Source organism: Eptesicus fuscus, chromosome 11, assembly GCF_027574615.1.
Source record: "Eptesicus fuscus isolate TK198812 chromosome 11, DD_ASM_mEF_20220401, whole genome shotgun sequence".
Classification (NCBI taxonomy): Eukaryota; Metazoa; Chordata; class Mammalia; order Chiroptera; family Vespertilionidae; genus Eptesicus; species Eptesicus fuscus.
The window spans coordinates 86,117,562-86,138,644 of NC_072483.1; the positions used below are offsets into that span (position 1 = coordinate 86,117,562).

A 21,083-nucleotide genomic window follows, 5' to 3' on the forward strand; every position below is an offset into this window, starting at 1 on the left:
CTGTGCCTTCAGCAGCGTCTGGAGTATGTCTTGTGCTGGGTGTCCAGGGTGCCAAGATGTGGGAGCTCAGTTTTCCACTTGTTGGGGGGTAGCAGGAGGCTGGGGACAGAGTCTGGGGAGGGAGCATCCAGTGAACCTGCAAAGTGAGCCAGTGCTGCCCATGGACCAAGGCAGAGTGGCCTCTCTCCCTCCCTCCCTCCCTCCCTCCCTCCCTCCCTCCCTTCTTCCCTTCTTCCCTCCCTCCCTTCTTCCCTTATTTTCTCCCTCCCTATCTCTTTCCCTCCCTCTCTCCTCTTTTCTTCCTCCCTGCTTCTCCCATTCTCCTCCCTCCTTCCCTCCCTTTCCCCATTCCCCTTCCTTCCTCCCCATCCATCCATCCATCCATCCATCCATCCATCCATCCACCCACCCATCCACCCATCCATCCATCCATCCACCCACCCACCCACCCACCCACCCACCCATCCACCCATCCACCTTCCCATCCCTCCCTCCCTCCCTCCCTCCCTCTCTGTGCCTCTACCATCTGCCAGGCACTGTGCTCCTGTGCACTTGGATCTAGTGGGGAATGGACACCGTAAGCAGTGCCGCCGCAGGGGCTCTGGGATGCGCTGCGCAGGGAGCAGGTGGTGGAATGACGTGACGCTGCCTCTCAGGTTTGGGCTCCTGAGGATGGTAAAGTGGGGCCCAGAGAGGAAGGGGCCTGCCCTTGTTACTGAGACGGAAGACACTCCGGCCCAGGTTCTGTGACTGCATCCGATGGCTGGCCATGTCAGCCATGACATTTTAGAAGATTCACATTTTTGTTCAAGGAACTTTCCCTTAAAAACATTCTAAGAAATGTTATGCTTACTTTTTTCATGTTAACTTAGAATTCATGGATGCCAGCATGTGTTTATGCTGCACTTCATAATTTTCAGTGCAGTTTAGCTTATGTATTTTATTGTAATTACCATTATGTGAGTCAGGAGGGTTTTGTTTTTGTTTTGTTTTTTTGGTGTTGCTTTTGCTTTTATTTTTATTTATTTAAAGTTTTGTTTTTCAATTACCATTTACATTTAATTTTATTCTACTAGTATACTAGTTTCAGGAGTACAGCTTAGTGGTTAGACAATCATATACTTCACACGTGTCCCCCGATATTTCCAGTGCTCACCTGGCACCATATTCAGTTATTACAATATGAATGACAGTACTCCCTATGTTGTACTGTACATCCCTGTGACTGTTTCATGACTACACATTTGTTGCTCTTAATCCTTTCACCCTTTTCATCCAGTCCTCTAACCCCCGCCCCCCCCCGCCCAGGCAGCTACCAGTCTGTTCTCTGTCTCTGAGTCTGTTTCTATTTTGTGTGTTCATTCATTTTGCCCTTTAGATTCCACATGTAAGTGAAATCATATGGTATGTGTCCTTTTCTGTCTGACTTATTTCACTTAGCACAGTACCCTCTAGGTCCATCCGTGATGAAACGAATGGTAAGATGTCAGTCTTTGTTATGGCCTAGTAATATTCCATTGTGTACGTGCACCAACTCCTTTTTATCCACCGTCTAGTGACGGGCACTTGGGCTGCTTCCGTATCTTGGCTTTTGTAGATGATGCTGCAGTGAGCGTTGTTTTTGCTTTTCAATACCCGTTTTGTAGAAGGGAAGTAGGGGCCCGGGAGGTTGAGTTGCCATAAGCGCAGAGCGACAGCATCCGAGCCCAGAGCTAGACATCGTGACCCCAGGCTGCTGCTGCTGCTTCCACGTGGCTTTCCTGTGACGGGCCGTCACGTGCCCACGGTGTCCGAGGCATCCTCATGCTCACGGGCTGTGACGAGGTTGTATAAACAGTGAAACTGACGTGACCCTGCCCTCTGGATAAGGGAAAGAGTCCCTGAAGTTTGTGTGTATACAGGAAACCTTTCCCCCAGCCTTCACCTCTTTAGCTCAGGCCAAATCCTGAAAACGTAAAAAGAGACGTAACTCAGCGACGACGACTCCTAACCCCATTTCCTCCTCACATGCCCTGACCCTCTCCTCTCTCGTCGCTCATCCTACTTGACTGTGATGAGGATATTAGCTGGTCAGATGGACAAAGGGATCTGGGCACCTGCCCTTCTTTTGAGGAAATTGAGTGGATTGATCTCCATGCCCCGGGTCCTCATGGTTACCAGGCCACCTGGGCAGTGCTTCTCCACCGGGCCCACCCTCAGCATCTCCTGGGACCTACCTTTTCAGCTTTGGTTTCCGAAGCTGGGGTGGGGGTGGGGCAGAGCATGGCCGCAGACACGACTAGGGATGAGCTTGGACCACTCCATGTGACAGCTCTCAACAGCTCAGCCCTTACTAAAAGGGAGGTTCCTGGGGATGGGGAGAAGGATTAATTGCTGACCTTGCTCTACCCTATACATCATCCCTAACTTCTCAGCTACCAAGCATAGCCAGGCATCTTTTCAGGAGTAATTTAATTGCTAAGTGTCACAGTTCAGTTGTCCATTGATTCTATATGGCATTTTCCTGACATGGCTGAATATTTTATTGGACTCAAGTAGATCATTGTCGTTGTTCATAAACAGTTATGGAATGGCTACGGATCTATCTTAGGTTCAAGCCAAGAAACATTTGCCAATGGAGAGCCCCACCTATGTATTGGGCATCTTAATTATAGCCATTAAAATGGTAAGGTAGGGGAGATCAACCAAAGGACTTGTATGCATGCATATAAGCATAACCAGTGGACACAGACACCAGGGGGGGTGAGGGCATGAGCGGGGGATGGGGGTGGGGGGCAATGGGAGATAAGGACACATATGTAATACCTTTATCAATAAAGAAAATAAAAAAAACAAAACAAAAAAACAAAAAACAAACAAAAATGGTAGTACCATATTTAAAGGTTGAGTTTGCTGCCTTTAACATAACATTTTCCAAAAATGGAAATTAAAAAGCTTTCAAAAATTATTTTGAATGTAAAACATCTGATATGAAGATGTGCTGCAAGTGAAGATTATTAAAATGTTCTTAAAGGAGCCCGAAAATATCACATCGCATAAACAAAAAGCCAAACAAAACTCTCTAAGCCAAAAGCAGTTACCATTTTGTAACCGTTACAGCCATATTTGCTTCCATGTCTTATAGTTTCTTAACAAATTACTGTGAAATCAGGTTAGTGGAAACATGAGTAAAAATGTACAACATAAGTAAGTCTACTTTTTCCCTTCATACTATATGGCAGCATTTTCTTTGATAATCAGCGTGCCCATATAATGTGGCCCTTGAGGTCACATGTTGCATAACCTTAAATTATAGGAAGCAGAAGATGCCTGAGGGGCAGCTCTGGAATGTGTAATTGGGAGCGCACAGGTGACGGGGTTTCCAAGGGTGTTGGGCCCGGGATGAGCACCTGGAAGGCTAGGTCCTTCCAGCCCCATCTGCAGAGAATACATGTCACTAATTAGGATGGGAACCGTGTGCGGCAACTGTATTTTTAGATCGTCAGTGGATGCGGCTTACCCCAAAGGATGCAGAAATGCGGCTAGAACAGCATCTGCTAGGATGTAGCAAAGTCTGTTCAAAAGAGTATACTTTCCCCCTGTGTCTTGGATTATTGAAGGTATTTTAGGGGGACAAATGCTAGAGGGAAATCTCTTTATGCAAATGTGCTTCTAAATAGAAAGTAGGAAAAGAAAAGAGAAGTTTGTTTGTGTTACCTGCCAAAACTGATCCTTGAATTCCAAACTCTTTTAGATAATGATTAAACTATTAAACCGAGGACAATAGCACAATATGCACCAGATGAAATCGTTTTTAACCCGTGACCGGAGCTTAGAATGGATCCCAAATAATTTCTCGTAACCCTTTTCTTGCTCATTTGTCCCATTCCCCCATGTAACGATTTTCAATGGCACTCTTACGAAATAAATAGCTAAACAGCAACCATATTTTTTTCATATCCTGACCAATATTTTGGCTGTTTTTCAGAAGAATCGGAATTTTCAAAATTAAATAAAGGTTTCTAAAATGCCAGCTTCAGAAAGTTTTATTTAATTTGTGGAATAATTTTGTGTTGTTTTTTTTTTTCAATAGGGTCTTTATTAATTTAGTCTAGTTACTTAGTGCTTATATTAAATAATCTAATAAAAGCCAGGGTTATAACATAACGTTTCCCAAATGTGAAGCTGCATCTATTACATGAGACAAAAATCTTTTTGCTGCAAAATGTAAAAACCATGTATAGAATTACAAGGCACCAAATCGTACTGTATATATTTTTTAAGTAGAACATTTCTGTAGCGTAAGGGAGTAGTCAACTCAAGAAAAGGTTGACAGACAGTTGTCTATCCCAGAGTTTGTTTGTTTATTTTTTAAATATATTTTATTGCCTTTTTTTTTTTTTTTACAGAGAGGAAGGGAGAGGGATAGGGAGTTAGAAACATCGATCAGCTGCCTCCTGCACACCTCCTCCTGGGGATGTGCCCGCAACCAAGTTACATGCTCTTGATCGGAATCGAACCTGGGACCCTTCAGTCTGCAGGCCGACGCTCTATCCACTGAGCCAGACTGGTTAGGGCTATCCCCAGAGTTTATTCAGAAAGCTCTCTAACTTCATATTTTAGTGTTTTACTACTAAAATGTTCCTGAGGATAATTTTCCCTGGAAGATACAGATATGATTTAAGATAAAAGTTAGGATTCTTAAAGAGTCAAAAACTACCTTGTTTGTTTTGTCAATAATACCCACATTGATGCAGATAGAGGAGCTGTCTGGAGATGGGAAATAGTACATCCTGTGTGTGTATGTTGATTTTTAGATAATTTATCTAACAATATAGCCTTGGCATTTATTTGGAATCATTGAATTATTTATTTGTGCCTGGTGTTTTCTTTTGTTTTGTTATAAATACAAGGTTAAGTGTATTGCAGGTTCCCAGACAAGTGTGTTGTGAGGTTTCATTAACTTGTGGAAGTGATAATGGCCCTTGAATAATGTAAAATGCTGGAAGAATGCTATTTCATTTTCCATGTACTTTTACCCCAATGCAAGACATGTGAAACATAGACTTTAAAATCAAAGCAGAAGGTTGAGAAGAGCTATGGAAAGTTGTGTCTGGCTGAGCTATGCATGAGAAAGGGAAATGTGTACACTTCAAGAATCACTTTTATCAGGTATTTTTTCTCTTTTCTCATTGAAAAGTCTTTCCCACCAAAGGTTTAACAGAAATAACTACAATTTATGACTTTGTGCTGCTACTATTTGTTGATACACCACAGTCGGTCACAGGTTAGAAACAAGCTGAGTTATTACACACGGCCGGGTCGGGATTTCCCATGAACTGACTTACGGATAAACAATCCTATGGCATTATTTTATAAGACAGACAGTTTTTCATTTCTTTAACAAAGTGTAGCTGAACAACAGAAAATTACATGCTGCTGCATAGGGCCACGGCCACGGCCACGCTGAGGAGGGTGAACAGATGCAATCGATGTCAGGAGTTCTGTTTTTACAAGGGGCCTCGTCACCAGTGGGTGTGGAAATAATACCAGGAGCCAGAAGCCCCAGGCTTAGTTACTCTGAGGCTGGCTTTTTTATTGATACTCCCTCGCTGAAATCTTTTCCAGGAAGTAATGAGATATATAAACCCCAGCCTTTGGATATTAAAGCGAATGTCTCATTTTTCCCCCAGGCTGAGTTTTCACTTTGCTTTGAAAATTCATGTTAAAACATACCTGGAATAAAAGAACATTATTCACTGAATTGCATGATCAGAATACTGCTGATCTCTTGGTGGGTTCCTATGTCTGTCTCACAATTTGATTGCTGGATTTCATTCTACAATACACCCAATAGATACCTATTTTATCAGTGTCTATCTATATGCCGCTGCGCACGGTGAGAATTATTTCTGTGTACTTCATGAGGTATCTGATACAGGCCTTCATGAAGTACATGTTTCTCATATTAGAAGTACAGGGGATGAAAGCTATCATTTTGGTTTATTTTAGGAGTGTTTTCACTTAGCTATGTGTTTAGCAATAATAAACTCTACTCAGTGGTGTAGGGAGAGCATGTTACTGGGTTATCTCTGCATCTTTGCGATTTGTGCTGGAGACACAAAAGAAAAACTTGTTGAATGAATGAAGGAATGATGACTGCTTAATACAAACCCTTCTGGTGCCCTATTGATTATGTTGCATTAGACATGTAGTTTCATTCTCAGAAGTGGTCAACTTTCTAAAAAGCTAAACATTGATGAACTATAATGTGTATTATCATCACTTGTTTTTGCATGATTTGAGGTAAATAATAGTAATAATGAATCATGCATCTACTGAGAAGAGTATTTGATTTCTCTGAGATAGATTATACAGGCGTCCTCAAACTACGGCCCGCGGGCCACATGCGGGTGTTTTTGCCGTTTTGTTTTTTTACTTCAAAATAAGATATGTGCAGTGTGCATAGGAATTTGTTCATAATTTTTTTAAACTATAGTCCGGCCCTCCAACGGTCTGAGGGACAGTGAACTGGCCCTCTGTTTAAAAAGTTTGAGGACCCCTGGATTATACACTAAAAAAATAACGAAAACATGAGCACACACACAACTTGGTATTTCTTTGTGTGAAATGCCAGCTCTGTAGCTGTGACAGAATACTGCATCGAGAGAGTGAAAACAGGTTTCCATTATTGCATCTTTTTAATTTTAGTCAAAGATTGCCTCCATTCCCAACCTAATTTTATGGCACTAATGGGAAATTTACCTACAATTGCGTTTTGTCATTTGGTCTAAAGGCTCTGCACCAAGAGTGGATGGGTCCTCTGTATTGTAGTGAACAGATTTGTCTGGGTGTAAACAACTTTATTTATGTAGAGCTCCATTCAATCATGTTAGCGTTTGTATGAATTTCAGCCCCAAAATAAAGGCCCATGATTTGTGACTCAAAGACCTTGAAACTGCATCTGTAATCGTCAGGCCTTTTCTCCACCCCAGGCCTTTCTCTAAAGGTTTGCAGATGATAAATTCCTTAGAAATAGGAATGATGATTTTGGAGACAGTGTTTATTTCTGAAACGGCACAGTTGTGGGAGACGGTGTTTTCCAGAGAAGCTCCAAGTCTAGGTGGCTTTTCCGGGCCCACCCCTTCTTTCCTCGTGGGTCTCGTCTGCTTGGTTTGACCTTGAACGTCAAGACCCTGCCTGGTAGGTGACGGTGGATGCGCACAGCTGGGCCTTCCCAGGGCCCATCCTGTGCAGGGCCATTGGCATGTGGGCGGAGCTAAGTGGGAAGGGTGTTGTCGGCCCGGTAGTTAGGAAACTTGTCAGATGAGGCCCAGGGTCTCACCCTGACCATACCCCATTGGTGTCCTTGAAAAGTGGCTCTTCTGTGACCTTCAGCCGGCTTCCAGTTAGAATGCCGACCCCCTGCTCTTCTCATGAGAATGAACACATGGGTTAAAAAAAAAACACTTTACCAACTGTACGATCACACAAGGGGATAGTGTGACAAAGTTAGTCTCTTATAAAATACCCAAACCAACCAAGAATATTTATTGTGCAGCCATGTAGGGAAAGGATTACTTGAGGCTGGGTTGATCAGGGTTAGAATTATCCTCGGGGCAGAATTGGAAGAATGTGCCTGATTTCTCGCAGTGACTCTTGGGGACCAATACTCCAGACAGAATGAGAGTGTGACACATATTCCGAGAAGAAGCAGGAATTGGCATCTATTGAGCATTCCCTGTGTGCCTGGCGGGGCTCAGGGTGGTGTGTGTGTGTGTGTGTGTGTGTGTGTGTATGTGTACATATATGTGAACATAATACAATCTAATTGAACCATAATTCGTTTTCCTCATTTTCCAGATTGGGGTTTCAAAACCTACTCATAGAGTGTGAGCACTGGACATGTATCTGTATATTTATGGTGAAGCCATTTTTATTGGGATTTTTTCCAAGGCTGTGAGCCAGTATCTATAGGGGATCCTTTCTTCTTCATCCTCCGCCAGTGGGCGGTAGCATTTGCTGGGGTTGGTCTCCTGATAGAGAGGCAGGGAGAGGCTGTCATTAGACACGCCTATCTGTATTACTGCAGCGCTTTCTCTCTTCCCTCAAAGTGCGTCCCTCTTTCAGTCCATCTGCATTCCAGTATAGGTTCATTTTCCTAAATTACACCCAAACCCCAGACTTTCAGAGATCCATTTCCCCTGACGTTGACTGAGCACTTGCTGTGTGCCAGCCCCAGTCCTAAATCCTAATTCTCATTTAAAGCCTCCTGGCAGCCCTGAAGGGTGGATGTTATGATCCTCTTTTCAGATGAGGGAAACGGAGACTCAGTGAGATGATCAGCCTGTTCAGAGTCTCACAGCTGAAAGCAGACGAGGTGGGACCTGCACACACCTCTGACTCCAGGCTATGCTCCTGACCTCTGACCCATGCAGTGTGCTGCTGAGCCGGGCATTCAAGGCCTGGCAGACCTGGAACCACGTTCTCCCCCAGTCTTCTCTTCCGAGGTGCCTCACCCACGAGCCACTGTGATGTAGAGGAGACTGAGGAGAGCAAGCACGTGGTGATCGAAGGGAATCTGGGCTTTGTTCCTCTAAATTGCCCATTTCCCCATGAAAGTGTTGAAACTGGATCCCTCGGGGCGAAGGTCTGATGGAGAAGTTGGAGGTGCACTCTCAGTACACTTGGTGGTGCGGCCCTGAGGGGAAAGAGAGCGTGGAAGGGCTATTGTTAGAGGAGGGAGATCTGCATCTACTCGGGTAAAAGGGAAGGAGACCTTGAGGAGTAAGGATGGAGGCAATGAAGAGGGTGGGGGTAGAGGAGGGACATGATTGATGTCCAGTCCTCTGTGACTTACAATAATGAGGCCTTTTACAGGCGCATGACCAGATTAAAGAGGGAAAGGCGATGAAGACGTAAAAATACCCTTGAGTCAATATTTTTTAAAAATAAATGGACTCTATCTTCTTTTGAAGAAGCATTAAAACTGTCTGAATAATGACTGTAAACAATTGTTGAGATGAATTACATCCAGGCTCTGTGCTAAAGGCTTTCCGTTTATTCCGCGTTAGAGTCCTGTGAGGTCCGCACTTTTGTTGTTCCATTTTACAGGTGAGAAGGTGGAGGCACGGAGAAATTAAGTAACGTGCTGAGTCTACACAGTTAGTAGGTGGGGAGCCCGGATGTGAACGCAGGCGGTTTGACTTGGCAGCTTGTGTTCTTAGTCACTGTGCTCTCCTGCTTCCCAATTTGATGATTGAACTCACCCTGCAGAGTTCAGCGGACAACCCCAGAAGAGATGCATCTGTTAAGAAGTTTCCATACTCCTTCAAAAGAAGATAGAGTCCATGTATTTAAAAAAAATACTGACTCAAGGGTATTTTTACGTCTTCATTCCCTTTCCCTTTTTAATCTGGTCATGTGCCTGTAAAAGGCCTCATTATTATAAGTCACAGAGGGGGACGGGGCTTATATAAAATCCCAATTTGATTTCCTCTATGAATACTTGACTCCTAGTCCAAATAACATGTTTGTCTATTTTATATCAGAGAAGGAAGACTGTGTCTAAGGGATGTATTCCAGAGGGTTGCGTTGGTCCGAGTGCCTCGCACCGGCGGGGGCACAGCCTCCTGGACACGGCTGTCCTAGCAGACCTCCCACCTGCAGAGCCTGGGACACAGTTGAGCAAAGGACAGGCTGCCAGGACTGGGGAGTCAGTGAGCAGGGTGCACACGCCACTCCCCGTCGCCTGAAAATAGCTCTTCCGTCAGCAGCTCTCGTCTAGGGCAGACCAACCTGTGGCAGCTGCTCGCGGCAGAGGCATTGCGTGTTGTGAGGACACCTGTGTGTGTCTAATTCCAGCCCAAACAAGTCTCCTTCTGGCTCCCACCGTGGGGAGAGAATTTACCTAAATGAGGCTACTATTTTCAGTAGAGTGATTTGTCTATCATTCCCTCCCCCTTCACCTTCCTTTTCTTTTTTGAGGTATAATTTACATACAATAAAATGTATGCATATTGTTGGACTTTATGAAATTTGACAACTTTTATACCCATGCAACCACCAACCAAAACAAGAGAATTCTCTTCTGTCCCTTCCCAGTCAATTGCCCCTGCCATCCAGGCAACCACTTTCTGAGGTTGAGCTCTTAGATTAGTCTTGCCTGTTTTGCATTTTATGTGAATGAAATCATACAGAAATAGTGTGTTGTTTCTGGCTGCATTGTGGTTTATTCTTTTTAAAAAATATATATTTTTATTGATTTCATAGAGGAAGCCCGGGGCAAGGGGGAGAGATAGAAATATCCATGAGAGAGAACCATGGATCGGCTGCCTCCTGCATGCCCCACACTGGGGATTGAGCCCGCAACCCGGGCATGTGCCCTGACCAGGAATCGAACTGTGACCTCCTGGTTCATAGGTCGACGCTCAACCACTGAGCCAGCCGGCTAGGCATGGTTACTCTTCCAGAGGAACACTACCCAGTGAAAAGGAGTGGACAAGGACACACCCAGCAGCATAGATGCATCTCTTCTGGGGGTGTACATTGAACTCTGCAGGATGCATCCGCCTCGTATTATCTGTGCATCGTAGTAACCAAAATGACCCACAGAATCAGCTTCTGCTCCTTGCCTTTCATCGTGCATGGTTGCCAGCTTTGTTTTCACCCCCCTCGCACCTCTGACGATGAAACGTCGTGTCTTTAGAACATGGCCAACTTACACTCAACGATCATGACTTTTAAAGGAATTTAAAACGGGGGAGTGATTCTCTCTTAAAAGGAAATATGGTAGACATGTGACATGGTATCTTCTTAGCATGTTCACGTGTCAGAAGGAGCGGAAGAAGCAAGGAGGCAGCCCTGCCCCTCGTGGGTGGCTGTCCGGCGGGCCCGGATGTGCATTTCATGGCTCCTGCGTGCTGCGTGCTGCGCACTTTTCATTGTCATGAGAGGGAATGTTAGCACAACTATCCCCACAAGAAAACAGCTTTTCTTGGCAAGTGGAACATGACTGAAGGAGCCAGCACGGGAGACATACGGTCCCATGAATGAGAGCTGTGTTCCTCTATTGGAACCGAGTCCAGGCACTATTTATACTGCAGCATATTCAGCACCAGATTGTTCGCTCTTAATACTGAAACAGTGCATCATTTTAATATTTTTGTTCTGTTTACCCCCTGTTTTCAAGCATTATGTCAAGCATTGCGCACTCATTTACTTCCTCTTGGACAGGACATGGCCTGACCAGGCAGTTCACTTCCTATTATTGGGGTTTCACCCCATAGCTAGAAAGCGTCGTTTTGTGAAGCTTTTAAACATTCACGTGAGTATGTAGGTGTCCTCTCTCTCTGATGATAAAAAAAGTATTTTTTTGGGAAGAACAGTGTAGTTGGACTTACCTGTATTGTCAAAACTAAAAATGCTGTGTTACTTCTATCACTAATACGAGGGAGGGAGAGAGAGAGAGAGAGAGAGAATTTCTAACGGCCTGGGACCATTTGATTTTTCATAGCACACAAATAAAATTTTCGTTGCTCTGTGTTTGTGAAATGAGTTTCTCTTTACTTTTCCTCTTTAATGTTATATGTGCCCAGAGCAGATGGGTCCAGCTTGAGAAGAAGTTAGCATTTTCAGGACATGCTGCCGAAGCTGTCTCGTGAACCCTCCTGGGACAAGGGTTTCCCTAACACCGCTGCTCTATGAAGCCTGAGCTTGACCAGGATTTTATTCTCTCTCCGTTGTCACGTGTGTGCCGTCTGTCGTGGGAACCCACAGGGAAAGGGGACCATTGTCGCTCTAGGAAGAGCTGAGGAGCCGCCGGCTGGCTTAGTGGTTGAGTGTCAACTATGAACCAGGAGGTCACGGTTCCATTCCCGGTCAAGGGCACAAGCCCAGGTTGTGGGCTCGGTCCCCAGTAGGGGGCGTGCAGGAGGCAGCCCATCAGTGATTCTCTCTCATCAGTGATGTTTCTATCTCCCTCTCCCTCTGAAATCAATAAAATGTATTTTTAAAAAGAATAAAAAAATAAAGTAAAAAGAGCTGAGGAATTAGAAAAGAAGGAAGTTGAGGCATGTCTGCTCTTTTCAATCTGTGGTCAGTCCCTGTGTGGTTGGCGAACACCCCCTCTGCCCGGTGCAGTGCAATCCGGACGTGAACTCGAACTGCTCCGTCAGCTCCGAACGCCGCTCACCCTGGGCTCACACCACAGCCAGGATGTGACGGTGTCTGTGCCGAGCCCACACGCAGGAATTTGCTCGTACAATTCCAAACCAGATCTCCTATTTACTCAAGGCTTGCCTGCTTTTTTCCTTCCTTTTCTGGTCTATGAAATCAGCAGTCTGGTATATTTAGCATCCGTCTTAAGTTAGAGTGTGAATCGAGACTTTGGGGGAAGGAAGTGTCCTTATGGTTTTCTAAGTAATTTAAGAAACAGGAAAACATGAAATAACCGATTGTCCGTGATTGAACCGCATCCCTTTCTTCTCCTCTCCCCGTAGAGTTCGCTCACTCCAGAACGAGATGGGTTATTGCCCTGGGTTGTAAAATTTCTCCGAGAGGGGCCTTGCCTGTTGACTATGGAGTGACCTTCTTAACCGTGAACAAACAGCGGGCAGGTTTAATAAATGGCAGATAGGTGTTTATGATGTTTTTCTTCCCTGCGCAGGAATAATCAAGCTGGGGAGGTGGAACCCGCTCCCCCTCAGCTACGTGACCGATGCCCCCGACGCCACGGTGGCCGACATGCTGCAGGATGTCTATCACGTCGTGACGCTGAAGATCCAGCTGCAGAGGTGGGTCTGCACTTCTGCCCTGTGTCCTGGCCCTCACGGAGTCACCCCGAGCCCAGCGCATCCGTCTGTGCTAGTGTCTAGACATTGGGAGAAATGGGGGGGCGGGGGGGAGATCGAGCAGACAAGGAGGGCCTTCCCCAGGCATCTTGGTCATCCACATTCCAGCCGGGTTAGGGTTTGTTTTCAGAAGCAGTGGAGTGGTAACCGGGGGAAGGGGAGCTGACAAATCATTACAGATCTGCGGCCCATCGGGGGTGCTTCCCAGCGCCCTTCTCTCCTGGGTCCTCCTGGTAAACGCTCAGCACTAGGATTGGAGATGAAACACCCCCGCGGTCTCAGGTTTGCGTGCTGCGGGATGAGCGTTCTGCCCGTGGGAGAGTCTTGTTAAAAAGACACCGGCACTGGGCGCCTTTTCCCTCTTCTTCTCTCTGACGGGCTGCAGAGAGTCTGGGAGTGGTCTCTGTCTCTCTGCACCGCCCCCCCCAACCCCCCAGCATCCAGAACAAATGGTGCCTCTTTGAAAGAACGTAGAGGCGCTCTGCAGAGCCTGCTCGTGTGCATGCCTGCGAGTCACATGATTTCAGCAGCGTCCTGTAGCGTGAAGGTTTGGAACTTGCTGCTTTCGGAGAATTTGTGCTTTGACAGGCGCACGGAGGCTTTGGTGTCTTCCCTTAAAACAGTGGTTCTCAACCTTTCTAACGCCGCGACCCTTTAATACAGTTCCTCATGTGGTGGCGACCCCCAACCATAACATTATTTTCGTTGCTACTTCCTAACTGTAATTTTGCTACTGTTAATGAATCGTAATGTAAACATCTGTGTTTTCCGATGGTCTTAGGCGACCCTGCTGCTGTAGAGCCTAAGACCATCGGGAAACACAGATACTTACATTACGATTCATACCAGTAGCAAAAGTACAGTTAGGAAGTAGCAACATTAGGAAAGTTGAGAACCACTGCCTTAGAAGCTCTGTTTTGGTGAGGAAAGCCACATCTCCGCATTGTGGTGTGGGAGTGAAGGTTCGGCCTTCAAACTTCAAGTCGGATGGAGCATGGCTGGACATTTAGCCTTAGGGAGGCCCAGTCATTCCATTTGTATCGTGGACGTTTATACTCCCATGGCCACGCCACTTCCTTCAGCAGATTAGGGAAATCTTACTTTTAAAAATTAGCAATTTCTCATATCCGAAGGGACTCTTTTTCTCAGGCTGGTGTGCGCAACGGCTGGGCCCTGTCAGGGCCTAGAGAAGTTTTCTGCTCCCCTTCCCTGTGTGGGGCCCACACCCGGTTGCGTTCTTTAGCAGTTTTACTTTTTAAAAATATATATATTTTTATTGATTTCAAAGAGGAAGGGAGAGGGAGAGAGACAGAGACATCAACGATGATGAGAGAGAATAATTGATTGGCTGCCTCCTGCACGCCCCCTACGGAGGATCCAGCCTGCACCCCGGGCATGTGCCCTGATTGAACCATGACCTCCTGATTCATAGGTCGACGCTCAACCATTGAGCCACGCAGGCCGGGCCTTTAGCAGTTTTTCTAGATCTCCCTGGGGCCGAGGGACCCATAACTCTGCCGTCAGGCCCTTCATTAAGGTTTGCCTGTTCCTTCTCGCTGTGCTTTCCAGTTGCTCGAAGTTGGAAGACCTGCCCGCGGAGCAGTGGAACCATGCCACCGTCCGCAATGCCTTAAAGGAACTGCTCAAAGAGATGAACCAGAGCACACTAGCCAAAGAATGCCCTCTCTCCCAGGTGAGTACCTGGGGGGCCCCGGGGGATCCGGGGAACGGGGAACGCCGTGGGGGGCCATCCCGCAGGAGGGCACGCCTGCTCCCACAGCTGTGTTTTATTTCTAGAGTCACACCGCATTTCGGGTGGAAAGCTATGGAGATTATGGTGCTTTTTGTTGTGGCACAGAAGATATCAGTTAGTGAAAGCTTTGATGTAATGGGAGGGTTTAAAAACCTGCTGCATTGACAATCTGTATCTTTTCATTTGTATTCTAGAAGGTAGGTAGCAGTGTCTCCATTTTATAGATCGAGGAACCCAGGGAGAAGCCCTCTACCTGCCTAAGCTTGCTCGGCTGGTGAAGTGACAGGCTGAGCATCACCTGCCGCAGCTCAGGTTCCAAGTCACTGCATTGCCTGCTCGGTGGAATGAGTTAGCCATGCCCGACCCACCTTTATTGACTCATATTTACTTATTGTCTAGCAGAGAGAGGTGATCTTTGCATCGTACCCATTTGTCGGGATTTTGTAGTGACTTCGCCAGGTGGAAGTGCGCTGGGAGAAAAAGTGATACCGCATTTTTAGTGACCTGGTCAGAGACCAAAACAAGAGGCCGAGAGGATCGAAGGGAGAAGCAGCAGGGAAAAGGGCTGCCTGTCCATTTGTGTCCATGGGCAAGGCCCCGCTCTGTGGAACGATGAGATAACATGTGGATGGCTAGAGGCAGTGGCTTAGAACCGCCGTGACAGGAACGCAGGCTGACACTAGTTAAAGCCACTACTGGGAATCCACTTCCTGGTGTGAGTTGCTACACTTGATGTAAGACAACAGGTTACTCACCTGTCTGTGAAGTTCACGGGAAGGTGATGCGAACCGTAGAACCGGAGCTGTGTTCTCGGATGATGGAGTCTTGGGAAGATGCAGGGAGCCTGGTGGTTAAGAGCGTGCCTTCTGGAGGCAGATGGATCTGGATTCATGTCTTGGCTTACAGCCTCTGTGACGTCACCTTTATGAGCCTGTTTCTTTGTAAGTAAAACCAGGATAGAAATAGTTCTAAGTCATGGAGTGAGGAGTGAGGGAGATAAATCCCATAAATGTTCGGCCTGCGACCTGGTGTGCAACGATGTTCTAGGAACAGTACCAGCTGTTATGATGGAGACATCATATTGTTGGTGTGGACAATTTTTGTGTGTGTCTTGGGGTGTGTTTTAGTGTTTAGACCCTCTGAGACAAATCATACTATTCATGTTTTTGCTCCCAAAATACCAGGGAGGCATGCATCTGAGTAGAAGGCGGCTAGACAGAAAGGGAGGGGCGGGCACTAGTATTCTTGACCTGCTCTTGCATTGCACAGGTTGGTGAATGGAATGAGTCAACCATGCCAGACCCATCTTTATTTAATTTATTGAGCCTTTCCCCTGTCTAGGAGAGAGAGAGAGAGAGAGAGAGAGGTTTTGTATCATGCACATTTGTAGGGATTTCATAGTGAATTCGCCAGGAAGAAACGCATCGGGAGAAAAAGCGATACTGCATTTTAAGTGAACTGATCACAAACCGGTTCTGTGCCTGCATTGGTGCTTACAGCGCACACCCAGGCCATTTCAGTGCCTACCTGTAGGATGTATGCAGGTGCTAAGGCTGTTGCTAGAAATTTGATTTATTCCAATGTGATAGCTCATGAAGTTATAAAAATAATGATTTTGAATTATTCTGATCATATACAGGGACTGAATGAAGAGCAGTTTAGGAAAAGAACTTTCGATCATTTGTCCTGATTTCACAATTAGTCACAATGAACTGTCTCTTGGATTCACGTACATGGAAGTCAGAAGGGGCTTTGCCTGGAGGAGGACAAGCTCCTAACTTCATATCACCAACTCCGAGTTTTATCCAGGCCTTTAAGGCCGGTGGAAATGTGGCCCAAACTGATCTATCGTGATGATCAGGCCTGATTATAACTAGGACCTGTGACTGGAGAGAGGGCAAGAGCGAAGGAACCCAGATCAGAGGCCGAGAGGCCTGAGCCCCAAGGCCTGTTCTTTGATGCCGGATGTGCCATCCTGGCGAGGCCTGCGCTCCCCGAGCTCCATTAGACTCTTCTGTCAACGCGACATGATCGTGTGGACACAGCTTACGTAATTCACAGGGCTGTCTGGAGGCCCACACGACATCATCTGTACTCCTGCTGTAAACAGAGTTCTCGCTCCATTTTCTGTGCCCGTTGCTTGCCCACCTAGTTGCCCCCCCTGAAAAGTTTCTTCTCTCATGTTTGAGCCTATGGGTCCCACTGCCTCCACGTCGAAAACCGTCCTCCTTTGTGCCGTGGCCTTGTTGAGACTCTCCTCACCTCCTCACCTCTCATCGGAGACACTTCAAGTTGTCATGTGTCATGACCTCCTCCCACACCCCCGTCCCCTGCTGCTCCAGCCCTACTTCCTGCCAGCTCCTCCCCTGTAACCCTCCAGTCATCTCCCCCCTGCCCCTCACCCACTCTGTCGGAGGAACAGGTTCTGTAGCATGGCCTCTGAGAGCCATCAGAGGACTCTGTCCACCTGACCTCCTACCAGAGCCATCTGCCCCTCTACCTGTACCTGCCCTGTGCTCCAAACACATGGCATTAAGTATTTGGAACATTTGCCATTGTTGAGACTTCACCAAAATATTCCTGAGATGGGAGAAAGCTAACTAGTACCCTTGTACTTTGTAAGGTTAACGAAGTATCTTGTGTTATTTTTTAAAAATGTTTTTACTGATTTTTGTGTGTTTTTTTTAAGGGCGAGAGGAAGGTAGAGGGATAGACAGATAGAAACATCGTTTGGTTGCCTCCTGCATGCCCCCTACTGGAGATCAAGCCTGCAGCCCAGGCATGTGCCCTGACCTCTTGGTTCATGGGTCGACGCTAATCGCTTAGATCAGGGGTCCTCAAACTATGGCCCGCGGGCCACATGCGGCCCGCCGAGGACATTTATCCGGCCCGCTGGGTGTTTTTGCCGCCGCTGCCTGTCCTGCTTAGCAGCCGACTTAGCAGTGTGCATAGGAATTTGTTCATAGTTTTATTTTTAAACTATAGTTCGGCCCTCCAACAGTCTGAGGGACAGTGAACTGGCCCCCTGTTTTAAAAGTTTGAAGACCCCTGGCTTAGATACACCGGCTGGGCTTCTTGTGTATTTTTAAAAATGTTATTATTGATTTTAGAGAGAGGAAGAGAGATGGAGAGAGAGAAAGAGAAACATTGATGTGAGAGAGAAACATCGATGGGCTGTCTCCTGCATACCCCTTATTGGGGATCGAGCCCACAACCCGGCACACACCCCAACAGGGAATCGAACCTGTGACCTTTTGGTACATGAAACAACACTCAACCAACTGAGCCACACCGCCCAGGGCAGCTTCTTCTGTTATTTTAAAAATACATACCACGTTTATATTCTACTCAATATGCAGGTGCTTTTGATATTTAAGAAAATGCCTGGAAAATCACCACCTTTTAAATGGTTAGCCGTCTCCCAAGCCCGTGGACCTGGCCCTTTAGGGAGACGCCCCGTGTTGCCCTCTGGCTCTGGCAGCCCTTGCACACATGCCGATGGCCTGGAGTCACCCGCTTGCTCTCGCACGTGCTTTCTCCAGCATGCACTAATCTCTCCTACTTGATGAGATCTTTCTAATCCCAGCAGAAAGTCAGCGCTGGGGAAGGTCTGACCTCCACCTGAAGTATGGCTTCTGCTCTCGGTAGCCTCCGCACACCCCTCTGCCCCAGCGCTTACCCCAGCCCGCTGTCCCGGGATCTGCCTGTCCCATCACGGGTGAATTGCCCACAGCCGCAGACGCCAACTCTTGTTTATCTTCATGTTCCCCAGTCAGCACAGTGTGTCACTCCACGTAGCTGTGGCCGTAAGGCTGGAGTTCTCAATCTCGTCCCTATTGACCTTCTGGGCTGGACCTGTCTTTGTGGTGGGGGGGCTGTTTGTGTGTTGTAGGATGTCCAGAGCATCCCTGGCCTCCACCCACTAGATGCTAGTAGCATCTTCCCATCCCTCCCGCCCCCCTCCCGCCCCCGCCCCGTTATGACAACCAGAATGTCTCCAGACATTTCCAGGTGTCCTAGGAGGGAGCACTGTCACTCTCTCTTGAGAACCACTGCTCTGATGGGTTTAAAGAGTTGAGGATAGCCTGGCCGGCATGGCTCAGTGGTTGAGTGTCGACCTATGAACCAGGAAGTGATGGTTCAATTCCCAGTCAGGGCACATGCCCAGGTTGTGGGCTTTGATCCCCAGTTCGGGCCATGTTGGAGGCAGCAGACTAATGATTCTCTCTCATCATTGATGTTTCTATCTCTCTTTCCCACTCACTTCCTCTCTAAAATAAACAAACAAACAAACAAACAAACAAACAAACAAACGAAGAGTTGAGTATGGAGTGTTGTAGAAAGTGCTGTGAGATGTGAAGTTTTAGTAATGTGACAGTGTTCCTGGCAGCCCTACAATGTCTTGAACTAGCGACAGTGACTGCAGTCAGCTGATCGGCGATGCCCAGCACAGTTTTAGTCAAGCGGGCTGGGACTGTTGTTTAGATTTGGGGGAGGTTTGATTTGGGCTTCTGGTGTGCTGTGCGATTTTGGAGCGTCTATCTCGATGGGGGAGTCCTCGGCCAGCACGGGCATGGAAGGTGGACCCATCCCTAGTCCTGCAGGTGTTCCCCTCAAACGTTCCAGATGGTTCCCCTGCATTGCGTGGCTGGACTGCGTTTAGAAAACCTCACTGACTCTGCTGGAGGTTGCAGTACAAGAGGTGCATTCATTTCTTGAGGTTCAACCTATGGGATGTGAAAAACACACAAACGCATTTCTCTTCTAAGAAGGTGAGAGGGTAACTGAGCGGTGCAATCCGCCAGCATTAGGGAGCCCCGAGTGAGCGCCTGGCACTTTGCAGTGGGCTGGGGCTCTGGTGGGGACAATGGGGGACCAGCCTTCTATCTAGGAAGAGGAGAGCGAAGCACGCAGCACTACCTCTTCAGAGGAGAAAGGTTGGCTATCAGGCTATTTAAAATAGACTCCACGCATGAGTAAAAGATGTCTGGTTTTATTTTCTTAAAAATATGTTTTTATTGATTTCAGAGAGGAAGGGACAAGGAGAGAGAGAGATAGAAATATCAATGATGGAAGAGAATCATTGATCAGCTGCCTCCTGCACGACCCACACTGGGATGGAGCCCGCAACCCGGGCATGTGCCCTGACCGGGAATCGAACCATGACCTCCTGTTTTTAAATAATTTTTCCTTATTACCCCCAAACCAAACCATTTTAGATCTTTCCTCACTCAGATTTGGCAGTTGCATGAAGGAATGACTCAGTGGCTAACATATCCATCCTTTCCTGGACTTCCCGGTGGGCTGCAGTTCAGAAGAGCACCCCGGACAGTGAAGAGTGGGAAGTCCATGCAGGGGCAGATGAACATGTCTTCCTGTGGCTTATTTCTAATTAATTGAGGGAGAGTTAAACGATAAAGCCCCAGTCCTCAGGGTTTTGATCCATTGAAATAAGGAGAGCTCACAGTCCCTGCCTTGTCAACCTCATGGGTTAGGATGACCAAAGGGAATGGCTAAAAAGACCTTCTTGTTGACTGAAAATTGCATTGAAAGAACAGTCTGTGAATGAATGCACCTTCCAATGTCCCTCTGCCCACCCCCCCCCCCCACCATGCTCTCTGTGACTCTAGATATGCTTTAAATTATATATATTTTTTGGTGGTAAAATACATATAACATGAAGTTTATCTTTTAAACCATTTTTAAGTTTACAACTCCGTGTCATTAATTACATTCACAGTGTTGTGCCACCATCACGCCCATCTATTGCCACACTTTTCATCATCCCAAAGAGGAAGTCTGTGTCCATGAAGTTATAATTCCCCACCCCCCCTCCTCCCCAGCCCCTTGTGCCCCTCTTCTGGTTCCTGTCTCTGCGAATGTTCTTGTTTTGGCACCTCATAAAAGTAAGATCATAGAACAATTGTCCTTTTGTGTTGGCTTATTTCAAGCATGTAGCTATGTGTTCAAAGCTCTGTCCCATGTCCCTAGTTGAGGTTTTACTGTCAAGTATTTATGGAACAAAATGACTGGCTGAAGTCACTGAGCTGCGGACACGTGACTAGATTTCCAGTGTGATGGTGGAATAGCATTGCTGGCCTTCTTTAGAAATATGCTGTCAGATAATTATTTCTGTTATCCCTAGCAACCGTGGTCCATTTAGGGATCGTGAAAGGATTAACTTAAATGTACCAGGTGCCAACATAATCGGGCGGTGAAATCAGGCAGCCAGTTGGGTCAGGAGAAGAAAACCAGTCGATCGAGTCTCATCTACAGGCAAGCAGATGATAACTGCTGGGCCAGTCTTGTGCTAACCAGTTGCCAGTTGTCTGTTTCATTGAATCTTAAATTCGTGTATGAAGTGAGGATGCACCCTGTCTTGTAGTAACCAGCTTTCAATTGTTATTTTCACACAAAGCTGTTTTAGTTCGAGGCCCAACCTCATGAACTCATGTTGACGGAGGCTCTGACAGCTTGAAAGAACGCCTGAGTGGGTGATT

At 46.7% G+C, this 21,083-nt stretch overlaps 1 protein-coding gene across 1 annotated transcript in view; it reads left to right on the forward strand.

The window, feature by feature from the left end:
- SATB2 (SATB homeobox 2) overlaps positions 1-21,083 on the forward strand; it is a 139,357-nt gene that overhangs the window by 25,103 nt on the left and 93,171 nt on the right. Inside the window, exons 2-3 of the mRNA XM_054722858.1 lie at positions 12,647-12,773; positions 14,400-14,523. Coding sequence (XP_054578833.1) covers positions 12,647-12,773; positions 14,400-14,523 — 251 coding nt within the window. The remainder of the gene's footprint in view (positions 1-12,646; positions 12,774-14,399; positions 14,524-21,083) is intronic.